The sequence below is a fragment of the Microtus pennsylvanicus genome, chromosome 4 (assembly GCF_037038515.1).
Source record: "Microtus pennsylvanicus isolate mMicPen1 chromosome 4, mMicPen1.hap1, whole genome shotgun sequence".
Lineage (NCBI taxonomy): Eukaryota > Metazoa > Chordata > Mammalia > Rodentia > Cricetidae > Microtus > Microtus pennsylvanicus.
Window position 1 is genome coordinate 131,365,302 of NC_134582.1, and position 23,699 is coordinate 131,389,000.

General features: G+C 44.3%; 1 protein-coding gene across 3 annotated transcripts in view; it reads right to left on the reverse strand.

The window, feature by feature from the left end:
• The window catches only part of Rsu1 (Ras suppressor protein 1), a 176,638-nt gene that overhangs the window by 139,117 nt on the left and 13,822 nt on the right, over positions 1 to 23,699 (reverse strand). For all 3 annotated transcript variants that reach the window (XM_075970520.1, XM_075970521.1, XM_075970519.1), the window contains exon 3: positions 7,617 to 7,667. In XM_075970520.1, the coding sequence (XP_075826635.1) occupies positions 7,617 to 7,667 (51 nt within the window). The remainder of the gene's footprint in view (positions 1 to 7,616; positions 7,668 to 23,699) is intronic.

A 23,699-nucleotide genomic window follows, 5' to 3' on the forward strand; every position in this document is an offset into this window, starting at 1 on the left:
GGTCTCTCTCCTACCAGCAGCAATGTGAACCATCAGTCATACAAAAATTAGGAGAAAATGGCATAAATAAGCAATAAGGCGGATTGTGTAATATGAAACCAAATGTGCAAAAATATAGGTCCCTGAGCTATAAAAAGTGTGCATGCACAGCTAAAGGAGACACGCGAAGAGCCGACAGGCATGGGCTACTCCCCTTCCAAGCAGCGCCTGACGCCTGCACTAACTTCACGGACAGGAAAGCAGGGACAGTCCGTACTGTCTTCAAGAAGACTTACAAACCCTGGGTTCTGCTGGGAAACATATTCCTAATTACACTTGATTCTGGTCTCCACTAATTCAGTCACACATCAGCAGACAGCTGTTGTTTGGGGGTTGGGTAGAACAATTAGCACTCAAAAGAGGAAAAAAATGGCACTCAGAGGCATGGGAAAGAAGTGACATCTAGTGAAAAGGAAGAAAAGAACAGCGCTCCTGCTATAAAAAATGCCCCAGAAGCTCAGAAACATCAAGAGAAACAAACAAACAAACAAACAAAATGCACACAAGGTCCTCCATTAACAGAGGAAGCGAGCGTGAGGTGTAATAAAGCTGTTTAGTTTCTTTGATGTGCACACTTTAGTATGTATAGAGTACAGTATAGTACAGTATAACATATACAGTATATGAACACATGGATGGCTCATATATGCTTATTAACAATAAGAGGCAGAGAGTACTTGAATCAAACCTTCAACACATGCTCAGAGCACGCTTTGCCAATAGTTTCTGTCTCCCCTTACAACTGAGAATTACTTCCATAAGAGACCACATGGGGTTGCTTCTCTTCCTATTAGAGCATAAGTTTAGAAGCTGAGGAAAAGTGTAATTCCATGAGCAGGGAAGGAAGAGGAAGTAGAGGAAGATAGCCAGAGATAGAAAGATGCACACAGTCCACTGAGTGGTTTCAAACTCCCTCAAGATGTAAGTCCTGCCCTCCAACCTTGGTAATCCTCCCTTGTCTAATGAAAACAAGTAAAACTCTAGAGTCGCAGAAATGCTTGGTCCAAGAAGCACTGGATTTCCCTTGCCTGGGACAGTTAAACTGTACACATAGTTCACATACAGAAGTGGCCAGAGACATGGGGGTGCAGAGACTTGGGCTGCAGGAGGACACAGCCCTTCTGACTCCGATTATCTAACCACATTAAGTCTAACTCCTCCACTTAAAGGAGAGTTTGGTTGCATGAATGGCATCTCTTGTCTCACTTAATTCTCAGCTAATTTCATATGTGGGGTGCTGCCCTTCGACCCGATGGACTGTGGGGTGTCTTCTATTACATGCCACACAGCCATGGTCCATTATGAAGGAGAAGAGGACTTCATGGAAGTGACAGGAGTTCCCTTGCGTGTCTGAACAATGGCAGGTTTCAAAAAGAGGAGCCAGAGCTTCGGAGCTGAAAATAAGTAGAACAAAGAACATACAGGCAAGGAGAAACAATACCGAAAATAAAATAAAAATCATACAAAAGACAGTTCAGATTGAATATAAGGTCAAAAGTTTACCAACCATGATTACATGGGCAATTCTGTCCTAATAGACTAAGTGGCAGAGAAAAAGAAAACATTCTAAAGAAATTCATTACTTAAACACACACACACACACACACACACACACACACACACACACACACACACACAAAACAACATTTTACTCAAGACCAGGGGCTACAAGATTTGAAATCCTTATTTTGAAATGTAAATTTAAGCTGATAAATTAGATATGAACACTTTTTATTTGAGTTTCTCATTCTGTATGAAAATCATCTTTTTAAAGTTCTGGGGAACTTTCTTCAAGAAACAGCATCAGTTTTTCCTGTCCTGTGTTTCCTCCAGCCCAGAGTTTACGAATCTGAGATGCATCGGCTTAAAGAACTCATGTCTGGGCAGAGCAGGACCCAAGGCCAGTAAAATCATAAGCCCCACGCGCACATCTCCAGGGATTATGATCAGTTTTCCTTTGATTTTTAAATAATAAGGGTAATAATAATAATTCAATGATTTAAGAAGTTAAGAAATCCTTTTTAAGATGCTCATGCCTGTATATTGCACATTCTAGGATATATTCATTCACTTTTTATGTCCCCTCCCCCATCTCGTGTGTGTGTGCTTGTTGTCCTTGACTTAACCTTGGCTGGCTCATGGTCTAGGACATTGGACAACACTATATGCAGATCCTATTTTGTTATTAAGCCATTTCTGCTCGACTGACATTTAACTGTAAATAGAAAGAAAAACTGCTCAATATCAACCCGTAGGATGGGCTGGTTAGGATTTGGAAGATAACAGGCTCCTCTACCCCATCTTATATTTTCACAGCCTGTCACCATTCTCGAGCTGTTATGATTGATGTCCTCCCATTTGAAACGATACCATTGGAGAATTAATATGCTATATTTTAGGTGGCTTCCTTTTATCATGGAACCAAGTCCCAAGAAAAAGGATACTAAATTAGGTACATTTGAGGGGTGGAATCAGCAGCCAGGGGACCAAAAGGAACATGGCCCATAAGCCAAGGGTGAGGTGTCACAGGAGCTAGGAGCAAACAGACCAAAAGGAACAGAGTCCATCACCCAAGGGATGCCACGAACAATCTCCATTCACTGCGCTCACTGCCTGAGATCTGACCTGGGGCTGGACCACTCTCTCACACGTGATGACATCACATGCCTGCTTACTGATGCCAAAAATAACAGCACACGGCCAACTGCAGGCAATTTTTCAAGGTAACCTGATGACCGGGAACGGCAGAGAGATATTGTTTAATTAATAGCTGTCGGGTTCAAAAATACTATGTGCACACTTTTCCAACTCCAATCTTTCAAACGATGGCACAATAACAAACTGATAAATGTGCACTAATTAAAAAAATAAGCTATTGATCAAAGCCTCTGTGTTATAAATACATTTGTGCTCTGTTAAAATGCAAACAGCAAGTTGTTTTGATATTGTCACAAGATAAATTCATGGCACAGGAGATTTATTTTGCATACCCCCCTTCATACTTTAATTTCATCCAAGCCCGGAACAGAAATTTTTGCATACGGGATGACAGATAAGCTATGAGAGAGGGAGTAACTAGAGAGCCAGGAGCAGCAAGGTCTTGAGAAGGTGGTGAAGGTCATTATTATGAATTGGAACAGTAAATTCTTCTCGCTCATCCAACAACCCATTATGGCTATGGGGAAGGTCGTCAATGTATCCCACCTTTAAAACCGGTTCCATTTTCTTCTTTACATCTGGATCTGCACATATTCCCAGGGCTGTGTGTTCTTCCTTAGCCTGCTCAGTTCATTTACAATGATACTGGTGGTGCATATTCTACTGGTCTACATAAAATTTACAAGCAATGGCCTAACTCACTATGTACTCAGAATATCAACCTCGGGTTTTTTTTAAAAAATGAAATCACTAAAGAAAATATCCTAGCATTTTCTTGTTCGCTATGATTTCAGATTCACATCTGAGCTCTCAGTAATGGGAAATCGCCTTTTCAAAAGTCATATCTGGCCATAATACTTGGGTTTACTACCTAACAAGCCATTGCCAATACATTAAATGACAAGATAAAGCCCACAGCTAAGATCCCAAACTGCGGCCATAACTGGCAATACCTCAGGAAATGTCCCACGTGACAGTTAAAAGTTAAAGCAGCCAACTGCACGATTTCATTCAGAGACACACACTTGGGGCACGTTGTCCAAAACAGAGGGCTGCTCACTGGTAGCAAAGATAAGAGATGTGATCTGAGTTCACAGCTCACACTGATGATGGCTCCATGCGCAACATGTAGGGGCTGTACAATGAGACATGCTGTTGTTTTATTTAAGCTGCTTACAGTACCTACAGAGACGCCTGTTCATACAGGATCACTTTCCAAAGTCAAGAGAACTGTCATGTTGAAAATGAATGTCTAGAGGCTTTCATCTCAGGTTGAAGGAAACCCATGTGATAACTCCTAGCATCTGTCCCTAAACAGCATTATTAATTAGTGCAAAAATCAGTATGAATGTGAGCAAGATGAATATTTCCCATTTGTTTTATCTGTAAATTAACATCTGGTCATAGGCATGTGTATGCTGAACATCCTGCTATAGAAAATCTCAGTGACACCCAATACGAAACAGTGTAGCAAGGAACACATTTCCTTCTACTTAGACCTACTGGGAAAAGAACTGTTCCTCACTTAAGAAAGCAGCAATAATAAACAGTGAAAAACAGTGGTGTGTGGAACTGAATACATATTTCAGTTTTAACAGCCAAACATAAAAACCAAATAGCTCCTTTGATAAAGAGCTATTGTAAATGTAACAAAACTTCACGATGTAAATGGCAACAGCAACATGCCCTGTGGTACAAAGCCAAGCCAGAGAGCTGCCAAAAACATTTCTTTTGACAACAGGAACTTGTTTTTCAATCTTAGGTAGCAGACCTTGGGGGGGGGGGGGGGGGGGTGCCAGAGTCAAATGTGTGTCTCAACAGTGACCTCTAGTGGACAAGACTTGAAATGATTGCCTCCCACAGAAATTCTTTGCAATGATGCTAACATCTCCAAAACGTTTAGGACCAAATTAAGAAGCCAGCTGGAGAAGATCACACAGGATGACTTTGCACAGGTCATGGCAAAGGTGGTCAGGGACAGACAACTGTGATAAACACTTGTCTCTCTTCTTACTGGATTCGTTCGTCCCAGCAGGCAGATCCTTGGCTAGGCCTCCCACAAAGGCAAGCAGGTCTGGGAAAGTTACTGCTGACATTAGTTCCCTAAGTGACTTTATCAGAATCCATCAGCACTGCCCCAGTCACCCAACTTTAATGAAGCTCCAACAGTTATACCTTGGGCCTTGGATTTTTCATTTTTGTTGTTTCTTAGTTAGACAAAGCTTCAAGAATCTCTGGACTGGCAGTATGCTTGCCTCGTATTCACAAAGCTCTGGGTTTCATCCCTGGCATCGTAAATAAGTAAAGGAATGAATAACGGCTCTTTAGAAAGAAGTCAGATCCAGATCTACATAAAGAAAGAATGAGTTCAGGTAAAATAAAAAGTCAAATACAATTCTAGGGCTGGGTGAGTCAGGGCAGCTTTACAAGCTCGGGGACCCAAGTCTACATCCTGAGCACCCAAATAAAAACAGCACGGAGGTTGGTGCAGCTGTAATCCCAGCAGGTGGGAGAGCTGGAAACAGGTGGCTCCCAGCCTAGGCAAAAAGGTGAGCCCCACGCTCAGTGCAAGAAGTAAATAGAAAACAAAGGAAGATACTTGGCTTCAAGCTCCAGTGTCTATGTGTTCATGTACCCACACACGTGAACACATGACGCGCTTAAACACACACACATTCTGCACACAAAAATATCGGACAACCTCAGGAATGATAAAGGCCTCCTTAAGGTATTGATAACCTCACTTGTAGTGCATCGCCCTACATGGATCTATCAAGGTCAAAACCCCAACAGGAAAAGGGCTGTCAACCCAGCGCCACAGTGGTCAGACGTCTCTGCAGATGTTAACTCAGAAGCAAATGGTGTCGTCAGACAAGGTCCCAGTCTGGATAAGCTAGTCATTCCTTCCGCAGGCAGGCGAGCAGAAATGTCAGAGAGCAGTGTAATTGGCACAGTGAAAGAAAAACACAAATATTTTAGCAAGACAAAAGTAAGCAGTGCTGAGGGGTTTGTATTTTGAGTCCCAGTGGTTTTAATGTAGCCTTGTCAGGCGGCCCCTATTAAAGAACAATGGGAAGTGAAAGACACTGATTAGAATAGAAAGTGACAGGAGGGTGGGTTCAGCCGTGAACGTTTAATGCATATTTATATTTCCATCAAATGGACATATTTACTATAAACACTTGAAAAACCACAGCGAAGTCATTCATTTAAATGCCAGAAAAATAGTAAAAGATGCTAATTTGACCTTAGTAGAACAGATCGGGTGTCACTGACACTACAGGACAGCTGAAACAGAGTCTACCAAGACGATTAATTAACGCTTCCTGTGTTAGGTCAGGAGCGTCTCACATGGAGGGAGAAGAAGCAAATGGGGAAAGAAGACCAAGTTTGGATTCTTTCATGGTCAATCTATTACAGTCTACCACATTTACACCTCTCTAAAGTATCTGATGGAGAAAGAGACAGATTGACCCGTTGATTCCTACGGCTCCGGTCTGCAGGTGTGCAAAATGAAACAAAAAACAGCTATTGGGATGGGGATGTTTTTTTAAAAAGCTAGATTGACGAATGATCTATAGGGATGCAATGCATCCGACTGTCTTGCGCAAATCTAAGCGAACAAACCTTAGACCTACTGATCAGCTAAGACTTTTATAAACTACAAACTCGGAGTACAGAGAATTCCTCCTGGGAAGTCCCAGGGAATTCTGAGATCATGTATGGGGCACTTTATAAACAAACTGCAAAGCTCCTCTGAACTGGAATTGTGGTCACCAAGTACAGCAAGACGGGGGCTATAAAAACAACACAACCAGCACATTACCTGTAACAACAAAGGTTACGTGGGACATGGAGATCTCATTTGCAGCGTCTGTGGTCACTGCTACTTAAACACAACAGTGGTGTCACTCCGCCTTTCCTTACAAACATGCATTCTGCCTAAAGATGAGCTAATCGGCTCGTTTCTAGCACATGAGGGGCCCTCCGTTACTGCCACTCTTAATCCTCAGTAATCAACAGCTCGCTGACATTGCCTCTGGCTCTCTATAATGCACACGCACACATAAATTCACAACACAAATCCCTCAACATGACATTCCGCTCAAAGCCATCGGACTCGGAAAGCCCCCTAACAAATGCTTGCCACATGACTAGGAAATCATTCAAGTCTGCAGGAAATCTGGCGAGTGCGAAGATGTGACAGTCAATTAGGAAGGAGGAAGGAGAGTGGGCCCAGGCCATTAAAGTCTTTAAAGCCTTAACGCCAAGAGGGAACTGGACCATCGTTCACTTCTGATATTCCTTTTAAAACAGGTATTAATTCTGCTGCATGTGAAGCACTTCAAAACACCATGGATGCCCGCGAGAATCCCACAGGAGGGGCCCAGAACCAGCCTCAAAAAAAAAAAAAAGAGAGAGAGAGAGAGAGAGAGAGAGAGAGAGAGAGAGAGAGAGAGTTATAAAGCAGGGACAAAAAGCATATCCAACAATGAAATCTTCCCCCACTGTAGGAAGAAATACAGGAGAAAACAATTTTTATTCTAACATACCTTTGTTTTGTTGTTGAGAGTGGGAGGGGCACCCAGGACTTGAACACCCGGGCATCATCTTGCCTCAGCCTCCTGCACAGCCACACCCAGCTCAATACTTTCCTCAGGAAATGTTAACCACTGGCCAGGCATTTCCATTCCCCAGCGGATTCAGGATAGGAAAGCATTCTCAAAGTAGAGACAAGCACAGAATGCAGAAAGAGAGAAGGGGAACATACACATCTTCACTGTCACCTAAATAAACTTTAATTTTGTCCCAAGTGATCGCTTCTCATTACTTTCTTTGGTGGAAAGAACAACAGAATCAGCAGCACTGTGGCAAAATGTAGGTGGGAAGCCATGTAATAAAAAAGAAGCTTCACTTACTTGTTAGCTTGTTATGACTCAGCACCAGTTGTGTGATATGGGCCAAGGAGACTGGAAAAGAAAGAACAAAACAGTCAGGAATGTTACAGTTGCACTCCCTTCTCTCCCAGATAGGCTGCAAAACTATTTTCAAAGGTTCAGATGCCTGCCACTCAGAATACAAGCTAGGATCCATGCAAACTGTCTTCTCAGTGCTAGACTGGACAAAGAAGCCAGACAATAAATGGTTCAATTAGCATGGCACGTTGGAGCTAATGAGATTCCTGTTACAGATCAAACATTACAAGGACCGCTTAGCTTTACTTGGAGACCTGGTCAGCTGGCCTAACTCAGACCATCCATTCCAATATAGGGCAGCTCAGAAGAAAGGTCCAGGACTGCAGAGAAACAAAACAAAGTACCAAAGAAAACCTTCATATCCAACTGATGTAAGTAGACAAGGAGCGCAGCTCCACCCCACTGTCCACACTGGAATTCCTTTACAGATAACTGCAGGATCAGAGATAAACCTCTCAGACGTCCTCTAAACATAATTTAGTTGATAAGTGAAAGTATTGACTTGGAATGTGTACTGTTTGCCAGTTTCCAGCCTAATGACAGGCTCTATCTGTGTCCCCAAGGAACTTGCCACGGTCCACTGGGTTCCAAAACTCTACAGGGTGCATATACATACATACACACACATATATATAATACATATATACATATATATATAAATTTTCTTCTAATAATCTGTTTCTAAGCACATTCTTTTAATGAAGTTAAAATTTTTGTTTAAAGAGGTAAGAAAAGAACCATTGCCAGCTTGCTCTGGAGACAGCAAGAACTGCCCCTAAGTATAACATTTTTAATGTCTGTTATCATTCCATCAGTTATAGAAGAATTCAAAATATAATTCAAGAGCAAACCTTCCTAGTCTGGTCCACTGACACCAAGCCACTAACCCATAAACTTAGGGAATATGGGGGTAGGGGGAGGTCCTACATGACCATCTAAACCAAGATCATGGCCAAGTGTAATGTCAGCTCCCATTCAACAAACACCCCATTTGTTTGCAAGAAAACTTTGCATCCACAGTGCACGGCATTGCCAACCCTTCTCAGTGTTCTTTAGTCTCAGAATATCTCCTGTCCCTGGCTTTCATGGCCTTGGTGACTGGGTACTGCAGCCAGATCATTTTTCATTATGTCCTTGCTATGGTTCCAGTGAGCTCCTGGCTTTGGGGTGGGGGTAGTCAGTATAACACACACTTCCTCCATAATGTACAACTTTCAGAAGAGGGCCAGACAGGTTGATGGGTTCACAGTCTTGGACTTGAATCTCCAGAACTGTGAGTCAAAAGAAACTTGGTTCGATTTCCTAAGTATCCCTCATCAGGTGGCAAGGCAAAGCACTTGGGGGTCCGCCCCTTGCCTGGACTCTCCCATCCATTGGTCCTCATGAGTTTGGCTACATTTCTCTGACAGGTGCATGGCACCAATACATTCTCAACTGCGCCCTACCCAGCAGTCTGTGTGACATTGCCCTATAACTTAGGATCTTCCTGTGACCACAGGTCCCACCGTCAATTTAGCCCATTGTCTCTAGTAAGCATGTGGAGCAGAAAAGCTAAACAAAACTACACCCACGCTCTGTTCCTCGCCCGACTTTAAACTTGCTTGTTTTTCAGTTCCCAACTGAGGCACATGTCCCTCCCACAAGCGACTTGGTAAAGACTACTGTGACTACTAAAAAATCTAAAACTTTTTGCATGATTTTCATTAAGTATTTATTAGACAGCAATGGTCTAAATCCCTGAAAATGTCTCCTAGAATGCCAGGGCACAGATCTATAGCTCCAGCATTTACATGGCCATGACCAGTCAAACGTGAAAGGCAATGAACATGCTTACCCAGCTCTCCTGGAACTAAAACTCCTCCCTCACACCCTCTTATTGGTTGCACAAATGTGCCCTATACAACTGAACAGCTACCCTGATTGGCTGTACCAGGTCAGTATAGACTTAGACACAGAACTTGCTTTCTTCTGCTGATCCACATAGTCCATGCCTAAGTCCTAAAGGGGAACAGGCTCTGGATACAAAATATGTGCATCTCTATGACAAACCTTCTTCTCCCACCTCTCTCAGCCTGGCTCCCTCCTCACTAGTCTCAGATGCTGGCCCATGACCAGCTGCTGGCCACCAGATGCCCTAGCACTGTGTGGATTAAGATACACCACTCTGTAAGGTTGTCTTCTTGCCCATTCCTGCCCCACACGCCACCCTAGGTCATCCCTGAACGTCTGTTCCACTTCTATTTTAATGATTTCGGGGAAGCATGGGAGAGAAAAGAGAGCAAGGCAAATCGGAGCACTCTGTGGTTTGTAAGAGAAACCATCATGGTGGCCCCATGTGGCATCAGAGAGCTCGGACACTGTGGAAACCCTCATACATTTACTGGTAAGAGTTCAGATTTTCTTGTCTACTAGATGAAGTGGACCTCTGTTTCAGAGGTAGAAGTCTGACATGACAAGAATCTCCAAAAATTCCCCTGCACCACACAAGTCTCACAGATGAATCTGTTAAGATTATGTTCCGCTTCCTGTTGAGAGAAAATGACAAATGGCAGGGATTGCACTGCACAGGAGCATCTCCAGCACACACACAAGCAGTCCGGAGGGATTGCAGCTGCACAGGGGCATCTCCAGCACACACACAAGCAGTCCGGAGGGATTGCAGCTGCACAGGGGCATCTCCAGCACACACACAAGCAGTCCGGAGGGATTGCTGCTGCACAGGGGCATCTCCAGTACACACACAAGCAGTCCGGAGGTCCCTTGGGTGCCCAAGCTTCGTTCTCATCTTTTCACATGCACGTGTTGACACGCTAATCCCCAAAAGTATTTGGAGGTGGGGCCTTTAGCAATTAGGCCATGAGGGTGGAGCGTCCATCAGTGGCGTCAACACCTTCAGACAAAAAACAAAAAGAGATGACCTCTCCACATTCCTGCTGCCATCCCCAGCCAGTGAGGACCAGGCAAGATTGTGACCCTCTGTAAACCAAGAGAGGGGATCTCACCAGGCACCAAAACTGTTGGCACCTGATGCATCAACATGCCAGCTTTCAGGACCGTGAAGGGTTTAAGCCACCCAGCCTATGGTGTATTTCTTTTAATAACCCAAACTCTAAGAGAAACATCATGATACCAGTTGACTAAATGAGGTCGGCCATCACACCTCCATTCCTCCTAGGAAGAGGGAAGAGAAAGCAAGTCTTCCAGGATCTTTTGAGAACCTGTACATGGTCTACCCATTCACAGGCTTTCCGTATACAGGCTACCTACTGCAGGACAGGCTGGACATACAGCCTGTATTCCAGGCAACTGCTAATTAGCCAAAGGGGGAAAAAAGTTGAAGTTTTACTACCAAGAAAGAGCAAACTAAATCTAGCAGATAAATAGCAGTCTCTCATGCTGACATCTGGATGTCACAGGAATCAATTCTGATTACAAAAGAAAATTGATAATTTTCCTATCTCCTTCTGCCTTAATTTTTCCTCACATATCAACAAGTAACTAATTAGAAAGGGAAAAAAAACCAATCTGTTCTTCTTAACGATGGGCAAAGTTGACAGTGACAGATTTAATTGGGAGAAGCCAACTCTTTTCAATCATTTCATCCTGCTCGTCCAACCATCACTGAGCAGGCGAGAAGGCACCAGAGCTGAAAAGTTGAGCTGTCTCTTTAATCATACGTTGTTGTTCCTCCTGACCGCACCACGAGAATGTATTTTTCTTTCTCACTATTGTTACAGGGCTCCAAGCCAAAGTAGGTGAGAGGGAGAGAAACTAGAGCAGGAAAGAAAAAGTTTATAAAAGAGCTTTGAGGAAAATGTTTAGGGCAACAAAGGGCTGGAGGTTGAGTCTGCAGGGAAGGCAGTTAAGTCGGACAGGATCAAGAGAAACCCACCAAGCCTATGACAGGAACAGACCAAGTGACAGGGACGTATTCATCCAGCCAGCCACTCCCTGTCACTTGGGAAAGGTGGCTTCATTGTGACTCTAATATGACAACTGTGCAGTTAGGAGGGAAGAAAAAGTTGGCCACAATAGAACGGGTTATTTCAGACTACAAAAGCCACCCTGTTAAACATGCCAAAGAAATGGAAACGGGCTGCACCCCCTGACCTGCTCCCGGTACCTCGCTGACCATAATCACACCCAGGGATGGTTTTACACTCTAAGGGTAGGCTCTGCTATTCATAAGCTCCACCAGAACACATTGTTAGCAAAATTCCAAAAGCAACATTCAAGTGTGATTGCCCCGGTATTTGTAGAGTCTGTATCAAAATTCAACTAAATGAATGAAAATGTGCCACAAGTTATACGTTATGGTACCTTCACTATTCTTCCCCTTCAACCTCTTTAAGCTGTGTTACAGGGTAGGTATTGCAGCAAGCCTGGGAAGTCCTGAGTGAAGACATACTATTTGGCATGCACACTGCCATGTCAAGGAGCCCAGCACCTCAGCCTTCCCTGGGAGAGACTCAGAAGGATAGCAGAAAATGTCCATCATAGTTTTCTCCCCCTGGATGTTTACAGCCTGAAGACTGAGATTAGCTAAGCCTGCCTCCTTGTTTAGCTCTACGTAATAAGCATGCTGCCACTTCTCCATCAGAGAGCCCAGCCCACCCAGTCCCAGCTACTCTCTACCTGTGCGCCTATCACTTCTTCATTCCCTTGTCACCCCCAGTCAAGTTTCCAAAACCCAAGCTCTGCAAGAATGTAGTAGAATATGATAGTTCGTTCATGTACTCCTGGCTGACCCAAGGGTGGAAACAAACGTATTACAAGTTCCAAGCCAGCCTGGGAGACAGAGTGAGTTCCACAGTGAGATCCTGCACCAAAAAGGAACAAGAACACTAGCTGGACATGGGATCAGAGCAAAACAAGGGTGGGAGCAAAATGGCTGGAGGGAGGCATTTGTGGGGAAGTGGGGACAGGCAGAGGCTGCTGGCACTGTGGGTATAACTATTTATTCTATAACTACTTATTATATAAGTAAGAAAGTGCTGAGGACTTGGCTGGATCAATAATTTCACAAGAAAGACAAAGAAGGTTTCATTTGGGCACTTACTAGATATTTACTGACAGAACACCAGCCAACACACATCGTCTCTTACAAGTGGCATCGACTGACTGCCCATCCTGGTTAGCCTGGGATGGTCTCAGATCACATCTGCTGCCCCAGGATAGTCGCTTGTAGGAACACAAGGCATGCTGGTAGAAGAGGCTCACACACTCAAGGGAAGGAAGGAGATCTGAAAAGATGAGCAATGCAGAAGATGCTCCTCATGGTGAGGTGAGGAACACCAAGAGATGCTCGAGTAGAAGGGCACCACATACTGGAGCTGGCTCTGGGGAACATGTGGAGACAGAGGCAGTGAGCATGAAGCTGCAGTGTGGGGAAGGTGCAGAAGCAGGAGGAGCTCAGCCCAGATTTCACTGGGCAAATTCAGGAACAAACAACTAACTAATCTCCTGGGAAGGGGCTAGAGAGATGGCTCAGTTGATAAAGTACCCGAGTTTGGGACCCTAGCACCTATATGGTATGGGTCTGTAACTAATGGTATGGGTGGGATGGGGACAGGCAAAGCCCCCGTTCTCATCAGTAAGTGAGTCCCAGCTTCGCTAAGAGGCCCTGTCTCAACAAATAAGGTGATGATCGATAAATGGAGACCCCAGACATCATCCTCTGTCCTCCAAGGCACACGTACATATGTGCAAGCACACAATAAACATGTACACACGTATAGGCCCCCAGACATATACATGTGCAAATAAAATCCTAGAAAAGAATCACTATTTCCAGGAAAGCATCTATTGTTTAAACCAAGTTCCGTGTTCTTCCTTCTTCTTCAGCAAAAAACAGCCAACATGAGAAAAACAGTAACAAAAAATCAGCAGGTAAAGCCACCACAACTATGATGACACTGTAGAGTTATTTCCAAAGCAACCCCACAAATCACAGCCACGTGGAGCACTAAGAGCTGTCTCCAAGGCTTTCCGTGGGGAAAATGGAATGCAAATGATTCCTCTGGTGGCCCTTTACATATGGGAGGAAAGTTCTGGCTTCAGAGAATGACATTTACATCCAGAAATGACAGAAAAGACTGCAAGGCTCGGGAACACACAAAGTGGCACAGAGCCTGAAGTGGTCCCGAAGTCTGTCACTGGTCAGAACTGGCCTCGACTGATTTCCCAGGGAAAACTCCTGTAATTTTGGTCCCACTAACAGAATGTCAGCCATCAGTTAGTGTTGGAGGCTGTGTGCTAAATATAGTAAAAGCTTCTGGGAGGCATTGTTATCATGAGAACACAAATGGCTTCCTGAATCTTGGTATCTTGGTGCCTCTTCTGGTATAAAATGGAACACGACAGACCAATAACATACCTCCTCAGATATTCAACATGGTCACCTTACTGTACAACATGGGACACTGTTTAAATTCTGCAAAATTCTACTGTGAACAACAATATCATTTGCAGATGAGCACAGAGACCACCGTGTTAATACAAACCCACGCAAAGTTGTAAATTATTAAAGAAGAATTGCTTTGAACTTTGCATAAAAGATGATCCTGATACCATTTTGGTGTCCCAGTGGGTTAGGCAGCCTTAAGTAACCTTGGCTCAAAGACACCACAAGAACGTGGGCACTGACCAACTGCCAATATCAATGATGACCAACTTGAGTTTTGCATCTCTGTGATGTGTGATTAAAATGCCTGCCTGTGTCACCCAGTGGAAGTTATTTCACCCCTGGTAGTAGAATCCAGACTCAGTCCTTCTTACGCATGCAGGTTCTGGCAATACATCAAAATGAAGACAGACAATAAAATGCCAGATACTGAGATATAACTCAAATATATTCATCAACACACTCAGAATCATAAAAACATTTGTTTTGGATTTCACTCATAATTTAAACCTTTAAACAAAAATCAATGTGGTGTGAAAGTTTTTCTTCATTTCACAGCTGATTATTATGCAGGTTTGCAAACTGGTCAGTGTCTTTTTAATTCTGTTGCTACTTCATAACTTTTTAAAAAATTGTTTCTATTGGGCTATACATTTTCTATGCTCCCCTCCCTTCCTCCCCTCTCCCTTTCTACCCTCCCCATGACCCCCACACTCCCAATTTACTCAGATCTTGTCTTTTTCTCCTTCCTGTGTAGGTCTATGTATGTCTCTCTTAGGATCCTCTTTGTTGTCTATGTTCTCTGTGGTTGTGACCTGTGGGCTGGTTTTCCTTTGCTTTATTTATAAAAGTCACCAAGGAGTGAGTACATATTATTATATTTGTCTTTCTGGGTTATCTCATTCAATAGGGTTTTTTTTTTCTAGATCCATCCATTTGCCTACAAATTTCAAGATGTCATTATTTTCTTCTGCTGTGTGGTACTCCATTGTGTAAATGTACCACATTTTCTTTATCCATTCTTTGGCTGAGAGGCATCTAGGTTGTTTCCAGGTTCTGGCTATTACAAATAATGCTGCTACAAACATAGTTGAGCACATGTCCTTGTGGTATGATTAAGCATCCTTTGGGTATATACACAAAAGTGGTATTACAAAGTCTTGAGGTAGACTGTTTCTAATTTTCTGAGACATTGCTACCCTGAAATCCAAAGAAGCTATACAAGTTTGCACTCCCACCAGCAATAGAGGAGTATTTGTTCCCCTTTCCCCAGATCCTCTCCAGGTTACTATTTAATACAAAGTGTTTATCTACTCTAATTACCTCTTGTCCTTCATTCAATAGGAACACAGATTATTACAGATGACAACTGAGCAAAAATGTGATATGTCTTTCTGCCCTAGGAGCAAGAAAAACATCATGATCATGCCACTAACTGAGAGCTTGGGGTTTGCCAGGACTTCAAACAACTGGACTGTTCAGGATCAGAACAGAGCAAGGATGGAGAGGAAGGGTGGGTTCTCCTCTTCTGGAGCTGGGGCATCCATCTCCCATTCTTGCTCAAGACAGCTTCTGACTGCTGAGCATTCAATCTCTATGATTACATCACTGACCACTCCCCTTTCTCTGGGATTATGTCATTGACCACTCCTCTTTCTGGGATTATGCTACTGACCACTCCCTTTCTCTGGGATTACATCACTGACCATGCCCCTTTCCCTGGAATTACATCACTGACCACTCCCCTTTTCTGGGATTACATCACTGACCACTCTCCTTTCCCTGAAATTACATCACTGACCACTCTCCTTTCCCTGAAATTACACCACTGACTACTCCCCTTTCTCTGGGATTACATCACTGACCACTCCCCTTTCTCTGGGATTACATCACTGACCACTCCCCTTTCTCTGGGATTACATCACTGACCACTCCCCTTTCTCTGGGATTACATCACTGACCACTCCCCTTTCTCTGGGATTACATCACTGACCACTCCCCTTTCTCTGGGATTACATCACTGACCACTCCCCTTTCTCTAGTTCTCAGTCCTTTGGTCCTAGTCTGGTTATACCACCAGTCTCTCTAGCTTTCCATCTTGTGGACAGCAGAAATGTGACTCATCAGCGTCTGTAACCTCATGAGACAACTTTCATAATAAATCTCATCCTGAATCTGTACATGTCTGTATAAAACTGACCATTTCTGTATTCATAAAGGATAGAAGAGCCTCTCTATGAAAAGAGGACAGATTAAAAGAAAAGATTAAAGAGTTTCAGTTAAAAAAAATCTTCAAGAACCAAAGTCAATATAATTCCACATCTGCCCTCCAACTTCAGTCTCCTCCTTTACTTCCTTTCCTCTGAGTTGCTTATTTGCATCAACTAACTTCCTTTTGGTGGCAACTGCTGTATTTGTGTAACATAAACATATATTTTTAGAAACTATAGTTATTTTGCTGCTTAGTTTTCTTGTCAACTTGCCCCAAACTAGAGTCTCCTAGGAAGAAGGAACCTCAGTTTAGGAACTGTCTACATCAGCTGGCTTGTGGGCATGCCTGTGGAGCACATTCCTTGATGACTAATGTTGGAGGACCCAGCTTACCCTGGGCAATACCATCCCGAGGCAAGTGGACTGAGCTGCAGAAAAAGGCAACCCGTAAGCAGCATCCCTCTGTTGTTTCAGCTTCCAGCTCCTGCTCAGAGTTCCTGCCTTGGCTTGCCTTGACGATGGATTGTATCCTATCAGAATAAATAACGTGTTTCCTGTCCTAGTTGCATTTGGTCATGGTGTTTATCACAGCCAAAACAGCAACTGGAGCCTAAGGAATCTATATCTTGGTCATTTTGTGTTGTTATAATCAAATGCCTTGGACTTGGTAATTTAAAATAAAGAAAAAGAAGTATTAATCTTAAAAAAAAGAGGAGGGGGCAACATAGGACGACTTTGAGGGAACAAAGGAAAGAGGAAAATGACATAATTATATTATAATCTCAATTTAAAAAAATAATTTATTTCTGCAATCTAGAAAGTTCATGCTCAAAGGCCTAAATCGACATACAGATTGCTAACTGCACAATTTCATGGCAGGAAGCAGAAGGACAAGAGAGGGGAAGGCAAAGGAACCAGAGGAACCAATTCAGTTTTACAACAACCCCTCAGGAAGACTGGCACGCTCCCGAGATGGCATTAACCGACTCATGAAGACTCCAGAGCCTAGTCATCCCTTTATAGGGCAGGTTTCCCAACTCTTAGAAGCTGGATGCAGCTGCTGGCACATAGACTTTGGGGGACACACTCAAACTGCAGCATGTTTGAAATCTGAGAACACACGATCCATGAGCTGGGTATTTTTTCCCAAGAGCCCACAGAGCATCTGAATCAAAGCTGAGACTACATCCTGGCTTCGTGATTCTTAATCCCGAGTTTATTGTTTCTAAACTGGGAATATAATATTCACACTTGGTCAGAGCGCTCTTTATAAGACAGTAGAAAATCTTATCATAATAAAAATAGTATAAACCTGAAAGGAAAGTATCTATCTTGAAAACAAAATATGAGAGTTACATAAAAGAGCTGAACTGAAAACACATGACACAGACCCAAGCAATATGAGCTCAGCCTGTGTCCTATATGTCCTAAAGCTATGACAGCCTGAGACAATCACTACAAATTCCTCATGTTAAAAAGAAAGGCTGAGTTAAAGTATTTGATTCTGCGACAGGAATGAATGTACAATGTACAGGACCCATGACATCAATATGCTGTGTTGGGATGATAATAATACTAAATGCTTGCCAAAGGTTCACAACATGGCAGGCACAGACCTAGGAATTTGAACTCAACTAGTCCTCACAATAACCCTATACAGTAATGGCCCCATTAACTACCTGCACCTCTCCCAGATTCAGACAAGGAAAAGGAGACCAGGAGGAGTCAAGTGACTTGCTCATGGCTGCCGAGCTTGCAGGCGGAGAGAAGCTTTCTAAAACTATCCAAACAAGAAACTGGAGGGTGTTCAACACTAGCTGCTGCTCCCAAATAAGCAACATACAAATGCGCCACTTACAACACCCACAGTTCGCTTGACTGTTGGTCGTGCAAAGGATAGAGGAGTGCACAGGTTCACTGGTGTGGCTCCTTGCTAAAGTGAAGCATCAGTACCGTCAGGCAGTAGCTCAGTGCTTCTCGGCCCCTAGGGAACTTCACAGAGGAATGTGCTGCTATTGCGTACATGGCGGCAGAGGTTCTGTCCTACCAGGTCTGATCTTGGCATTTCATTCACTGGCTACCTGCCCTGGGCTATAGCTCTGCCCGTACTTCAGCTTTCTCCTACACATCTCTCCTGAATCTGTCCATATTCCTCTGGCAAAGGCAAGCTGAGCCCCTCCACTCCCCGCATGGACAAAGAATCGGGAGATGGAATTTGACCTTCTAACATCACAAGAGCCTTGTGGTTCTCAGAGGAGGGTCTGTAGAAGCAGAGCAATCCACAGTAGATGAACAGGAAGCAGAATAAGGCCCCAAGAAGCAGGGGCCAGGTAAAACCATCAGGGGCAGAACCCCAGTGACACACTCTCTCCAGCTAAGCACCACCTGCTATGGTTTCTGCTACCCACACAAAGAGCACCACCATCTTGGACGCACATGCTTAAAAAGATGTACCTGCAGGGGAGAACGCACACTAAACCCTAACAGTACTCCTCATAACTGACGGAGCCCACATGGGGCCGTTCTCTGATTTCTTTTGTACATGCATTTTTTCCTGCATCCCTGCTACAATCTGGCCCACCTGCCTGACCCCCTCAACACACAGAGATGTCACTCTCGGTGTCCATAAACTCCCATCTCGGGTATTTGATTCTTCACCTCCTAACCCCTGACCATGCAAGCCTGTACATCCAAATCTTCAAAAGAGATAGGATTCAGCTTAACAGACACAAAATCTAACAATGGATGGTGACGAGGATCTTGAGTGCCTGCTCCGCACAAGCTATTACAAATACACAAGCACATCAGCCTTCAACTGAGGAGAACTGTACTTTTCTCATCTCAACAAAGACGAAATCAAGTACAAAGACACAGGGTGAACCATGGAATGACATCTGACCAACAGTAGAGATAACTAATGAACTATAAATGTTACAGTTGGAATATAAACTGTCCCACACAGATTCACCTGTTCCAACATGTGGTCCCCAATGGCTGACCTGCTTTGGAAGGCTGTGGAACTTAAAGCAGATGAATCCCTAGGACCAGATTTTCTTTGACTGGCTCCCCTACTTTTCTGAGCACTGCTCTGATGTAACTGGCTTCTTCCTGTTGCTACTACCACAGACTCTCCTTCACGATAAAAAACTTCTGAAATCATGAGCCAAAATACCTCTCCCTCCTAAAGATGCTTCTGCCAGGTACTCCAGGCATGGCGATGAAAAGTAATTAATTCAGACTTCTACCTGAAGTTCACTTCTTCAGTCAACTTCACAGGCACTTGAAGAAACACAAAAAGAATCAATATCTAAAAAAAATCTCATTTTCTCTATAGAGAGGCTAAGACTCTAACTAGGAAGGTGCTCTGGTGAGCAGCAGAGAGGAGTAACCAGTGTCTTCCCCACCAAAACTCACTTTCCTCTCCACCTGCAGCAATGTTTTAGTGTTGGGTGAAGATACCAACACCAGCTCCCTCTCCTACTGCTGCTGGTGGGTGTGGTCTTGAGGACACCTTGGTTTATGGATTTCAGATCTGGGAATCAATGCATTTCTGATGTTCTAAGGAAGCACAAAGCTTTTGGTACATTGCTGCAGCAGCCACCGGAGTCTGATACAATTGGACTAAAAGAAAAATGTTAAAATCTCAGCATGTAGGGAAATAAAGAACAATGGCTTACACAGGGAATAAAATGGGATGTCATCAGGCTTTTGGACAGCCATAACTTTTGCCAGAAGAAAATGGGAAGACATAGTTACAGTGTTTCAAGAAGCTGAGTATCGTGTATAGTAAAACTGGCTTTCCAGGCAAAGGCACAGATCTGTGTTTACCATCAACATGCAAAGACTCTAGGAATCCTTCTAGATGAGTCTCCCAGATACATCAGAATAACTTGAGACATTGAGCATGGGACAGCACAAAACAGCACATCTGGGCCCTGCACAGTAACTCTTACCAAGAGAGACTGAGACGGGTAATCTAGGTCCCTTACAGAGACACTCCACATTCCATCGGCTTCACAAGTCAGGACGACCAAGGGCCACCTGCCCCAAGCTGCACACAAAGGGATCTAGAAAGAAACCTAGGTCTCTGCAGTATAACAGAGGTGTTTATTGACTCCCAACACCTGCCTCTGACTCTGACAGGAAAGAAAGCTGTTTTCTTCAAGCCTTTATAGGTTTCTTGTCCACAAAGCATAGCCTGGACTCCAAGTGACTTATCTCACAGCCAACAGAGAAAAAAGCTCCCTGCAGATAATCTGTGCTAATGAGTGGGTGAAGCAAAAGATTCCAGCCCCCAGAACTTAGGGCAAGGGTGTGGCGGGTGGCCTGCATTGAAGGGGGCCATAAGGGGGAAGGGAGTGATACAGGGCTTGCTGGGGTGGGGATGGGGAGACACAGGGCCTGCAGTAATGGGAAGTGACATAGGGCCTCCTCTTTGTGTGTGTGTGTGTGTGTGTGTGTGTGTGTGTGGTGTAGACATACATGCACGCTCACACATACACAAATAAATGATTCCAATAAAACAAAGAAAATTCAAAGTCTACAAAAATTCAGTTTACAAACTCCAAAATAGAGGAAGGCGGAACCAAACAAAAGCCACAATATTAATGGCATCAGTACGGGTGTGGTAAAGGAAAACCAAAACAGTAACCAGTCAGAGAATAGAGAACGCCATGGGAGCTGACTTAGTCCACTCAAAACTTGAGCAGATGACAGAAGAGCAGCTCAAATGAGGAAGGGCTGCCCATTCCAAGATCAGCGCAAGGCCAGTAAGAGCTGAGGGCTGGGACAAGCTCAGCCCAGGACCTGGAAAATGACCACCAAGGGCTTCCTATCAAGACAGAGCCCAGAATCAAGAGTGGGCAAGGCAGAAAGTTCAGAGACGCAGGAGAGGGAGAGTACAGAAGGAGGAGGGCTGAGCTGGTTCATCTATTCCTGAGCTGCTACGTTCTGAGAGACAACAGTAGGTGGAAACTTATAATAGTAAAACTAACTTGAAATAGAAAAAAAGAAAAATGGAAATGAATACAAAGCCTATACATTTATTAAAATGAAATATAGGGCAGAATACAAAACCAGCATTTCTTGGGCAGGGTCCTGTACCGTATAGAACAGATGTAAGCTGGGCATACATGACTGCGTGCACGGCTCTCTGCTTTTCAGCCCTGGACACCGTATGTTCATTGCGTCACTCAGACAGGGTAAATCTTCTTCCCTCAGTTGCTTTTATCAGGTATTTTACAACAACAGGGAAGGATGCGAAAACACTCCAGAGTGCACGGAAATTACTAAAGAGTATATTCTTGTCCAAAGAACTGAAGAACTAGAAGGGGCTTCCCGGCGTTAGTAGTCTGAGCTTGTTACAGTAACTATGACAAAACTAGCCTGGACAGAAGCAAAACTTACTCTTCAACGCAAAAGCTGACACGGACACCACATTCAGACCTTCATAGCTCTTGGTCCGGGGTAGGGACTGCACTCTACAATCTTAGTCCTTACCTGGGTGATGCTGACGTACAGCCATGTTTGGAAGCCTCCTGTGTAAATCAGATGGACCCCTCAGTGTGGCACTTCTCAGAGAGGGGTCTGAGATGTGAAAAGTTTGCTCAGAAAGGGGCAATGTTCTAGAAAGTGCCTTCCTTGTTTGACCTGGGTAGTGCCCTTTCAAAAACCCAGTACACGCTAAGAGGGCTCAGTGCAGGTCGGCCGCATACTTCTCAAATATTCCCCCTATTTTGGTGATTCCCACTTTGTATTTTCAAAAGCATATGGGCGCACATTCCACCACCCAGCAATTTTCTCCTTGGTATTTAACCAACAGAAGTGCACGCATATGTTCACCAAAACGTGTCTCCATATGCTCACGGCGGTGCTGTTTATAACAGCTCTACCTGGAGAATACCTGTGGCAGGTAGCTTTGTGTTACTGTGCATGAACACACTCCAGAATAGGTTGATGTGTGTTTACATTCTGGAGGTTTCGGTTCCTGACTGCTTGGCCCTTGTGGAGGTTTGAATAAGAGGGGGCCCCAAGAGGTATGGTCTTGTTGGGGGAAGTATGTAATAGAGGGTAGGGTGGGATGGGCAGGCAGGAGTGGCTTTGAAGTTTTGAAAGCCCAAGCCAGGCTCAGTCTCTGTCTGTTACCCGGGGATGAGGATGTAACTAGCAACTACTGCCCCAGCGCCATGAATACTGCCATTTACCCTGCCATGATGATAACGGATTAAGTTCCTGACTGTGACAAGCCCCCAGTTACATGCTATCCTTTATAAGGGTTCTTTGGTCATGGTATCTCTTCACAGTAACAGAAGAGTGGCTAAGGCAGCCCCAGCCCATTGCTTTCAGGCTGGAGTAAACCTGCTTGAGCTCCTGGCTGGGGAGGAAAAACCAAGGAGAAAGGGCCGCATGCTAAAATCCCCTTAAAGGGCATGCCTCAGTGACTGGCTCTCACAAAGTCTCCTTGCATCTTAAAGTCTCTACCACCCACCAAAAGCACCAGGACAGGAATTAAACCTTTTGTAAACATTTCAAATCCAAACCAAAGCACTTCAGTGGTGGGCTGGTTGAACTAACTGTGTCTACAACCAGCTGCATACGAATGATGAGCATACAGGCAAGCACACACTGAAGCCCGTATTGCAACATGCTCTTTTGCTTTGTTCCCCACCCCACAATAGTATACATGAGAAAACAGGCAGCATTCATCTATGCTTCTAAGGCTGGGACGACGAGTGGGAGCGCTCCTAAGATGCTGCCAGTGTGAACACTGGAATTCTACTGCGCTGAATGCAGAGCATGAAGTCTTTAACCAGGTGTTCATGGGGGCATCTTTAGAAGGCATGTGCAAATCGGAAAGAGCTCCGATTTCCTCAGCTCAAAGGATACGAACACGGGTAGGTCAGCAGCCACGAATGCACTCCTAAACAGATAGGAAGCCACTAGCCCACCCAGGCAGGAACAGCTCCGCGTCAGGCATTAAGTTCCTGTGCTCATTAGTCGTTTACCTTTGCCTCCTCCACAGGGTTTGTGCGGAACTTGTCAGGAAAGCTCGGAGGAAGCCAAGACTGTGGCTCCTAGATTCTGGGGGCCTGGATTCAAACACTTCTACCGCAGCCCTGGCATTGCTTAGTTTCCCTGCGTGTGTTTCTCCAGCCATGAACTGGATCATCATCATTACAGGGACCATGAGTTTAAAAAGTAATTGGCAAGAGAGTTTGCACAGTGGTCCATGATGAATGTGAACATGTGTCAACACACTCTACCTGTACAGGGTACGAATGGTATACCCGCCCCCCTACCATAAACTACCTGTACAGGGTACGAATGGTATACCCGCCCCCCTACCATAAACTACCTGTACAGGGTGCCAATGGTATACCCGCCCCCCTACCATAAACTACCTGTACAGGGTA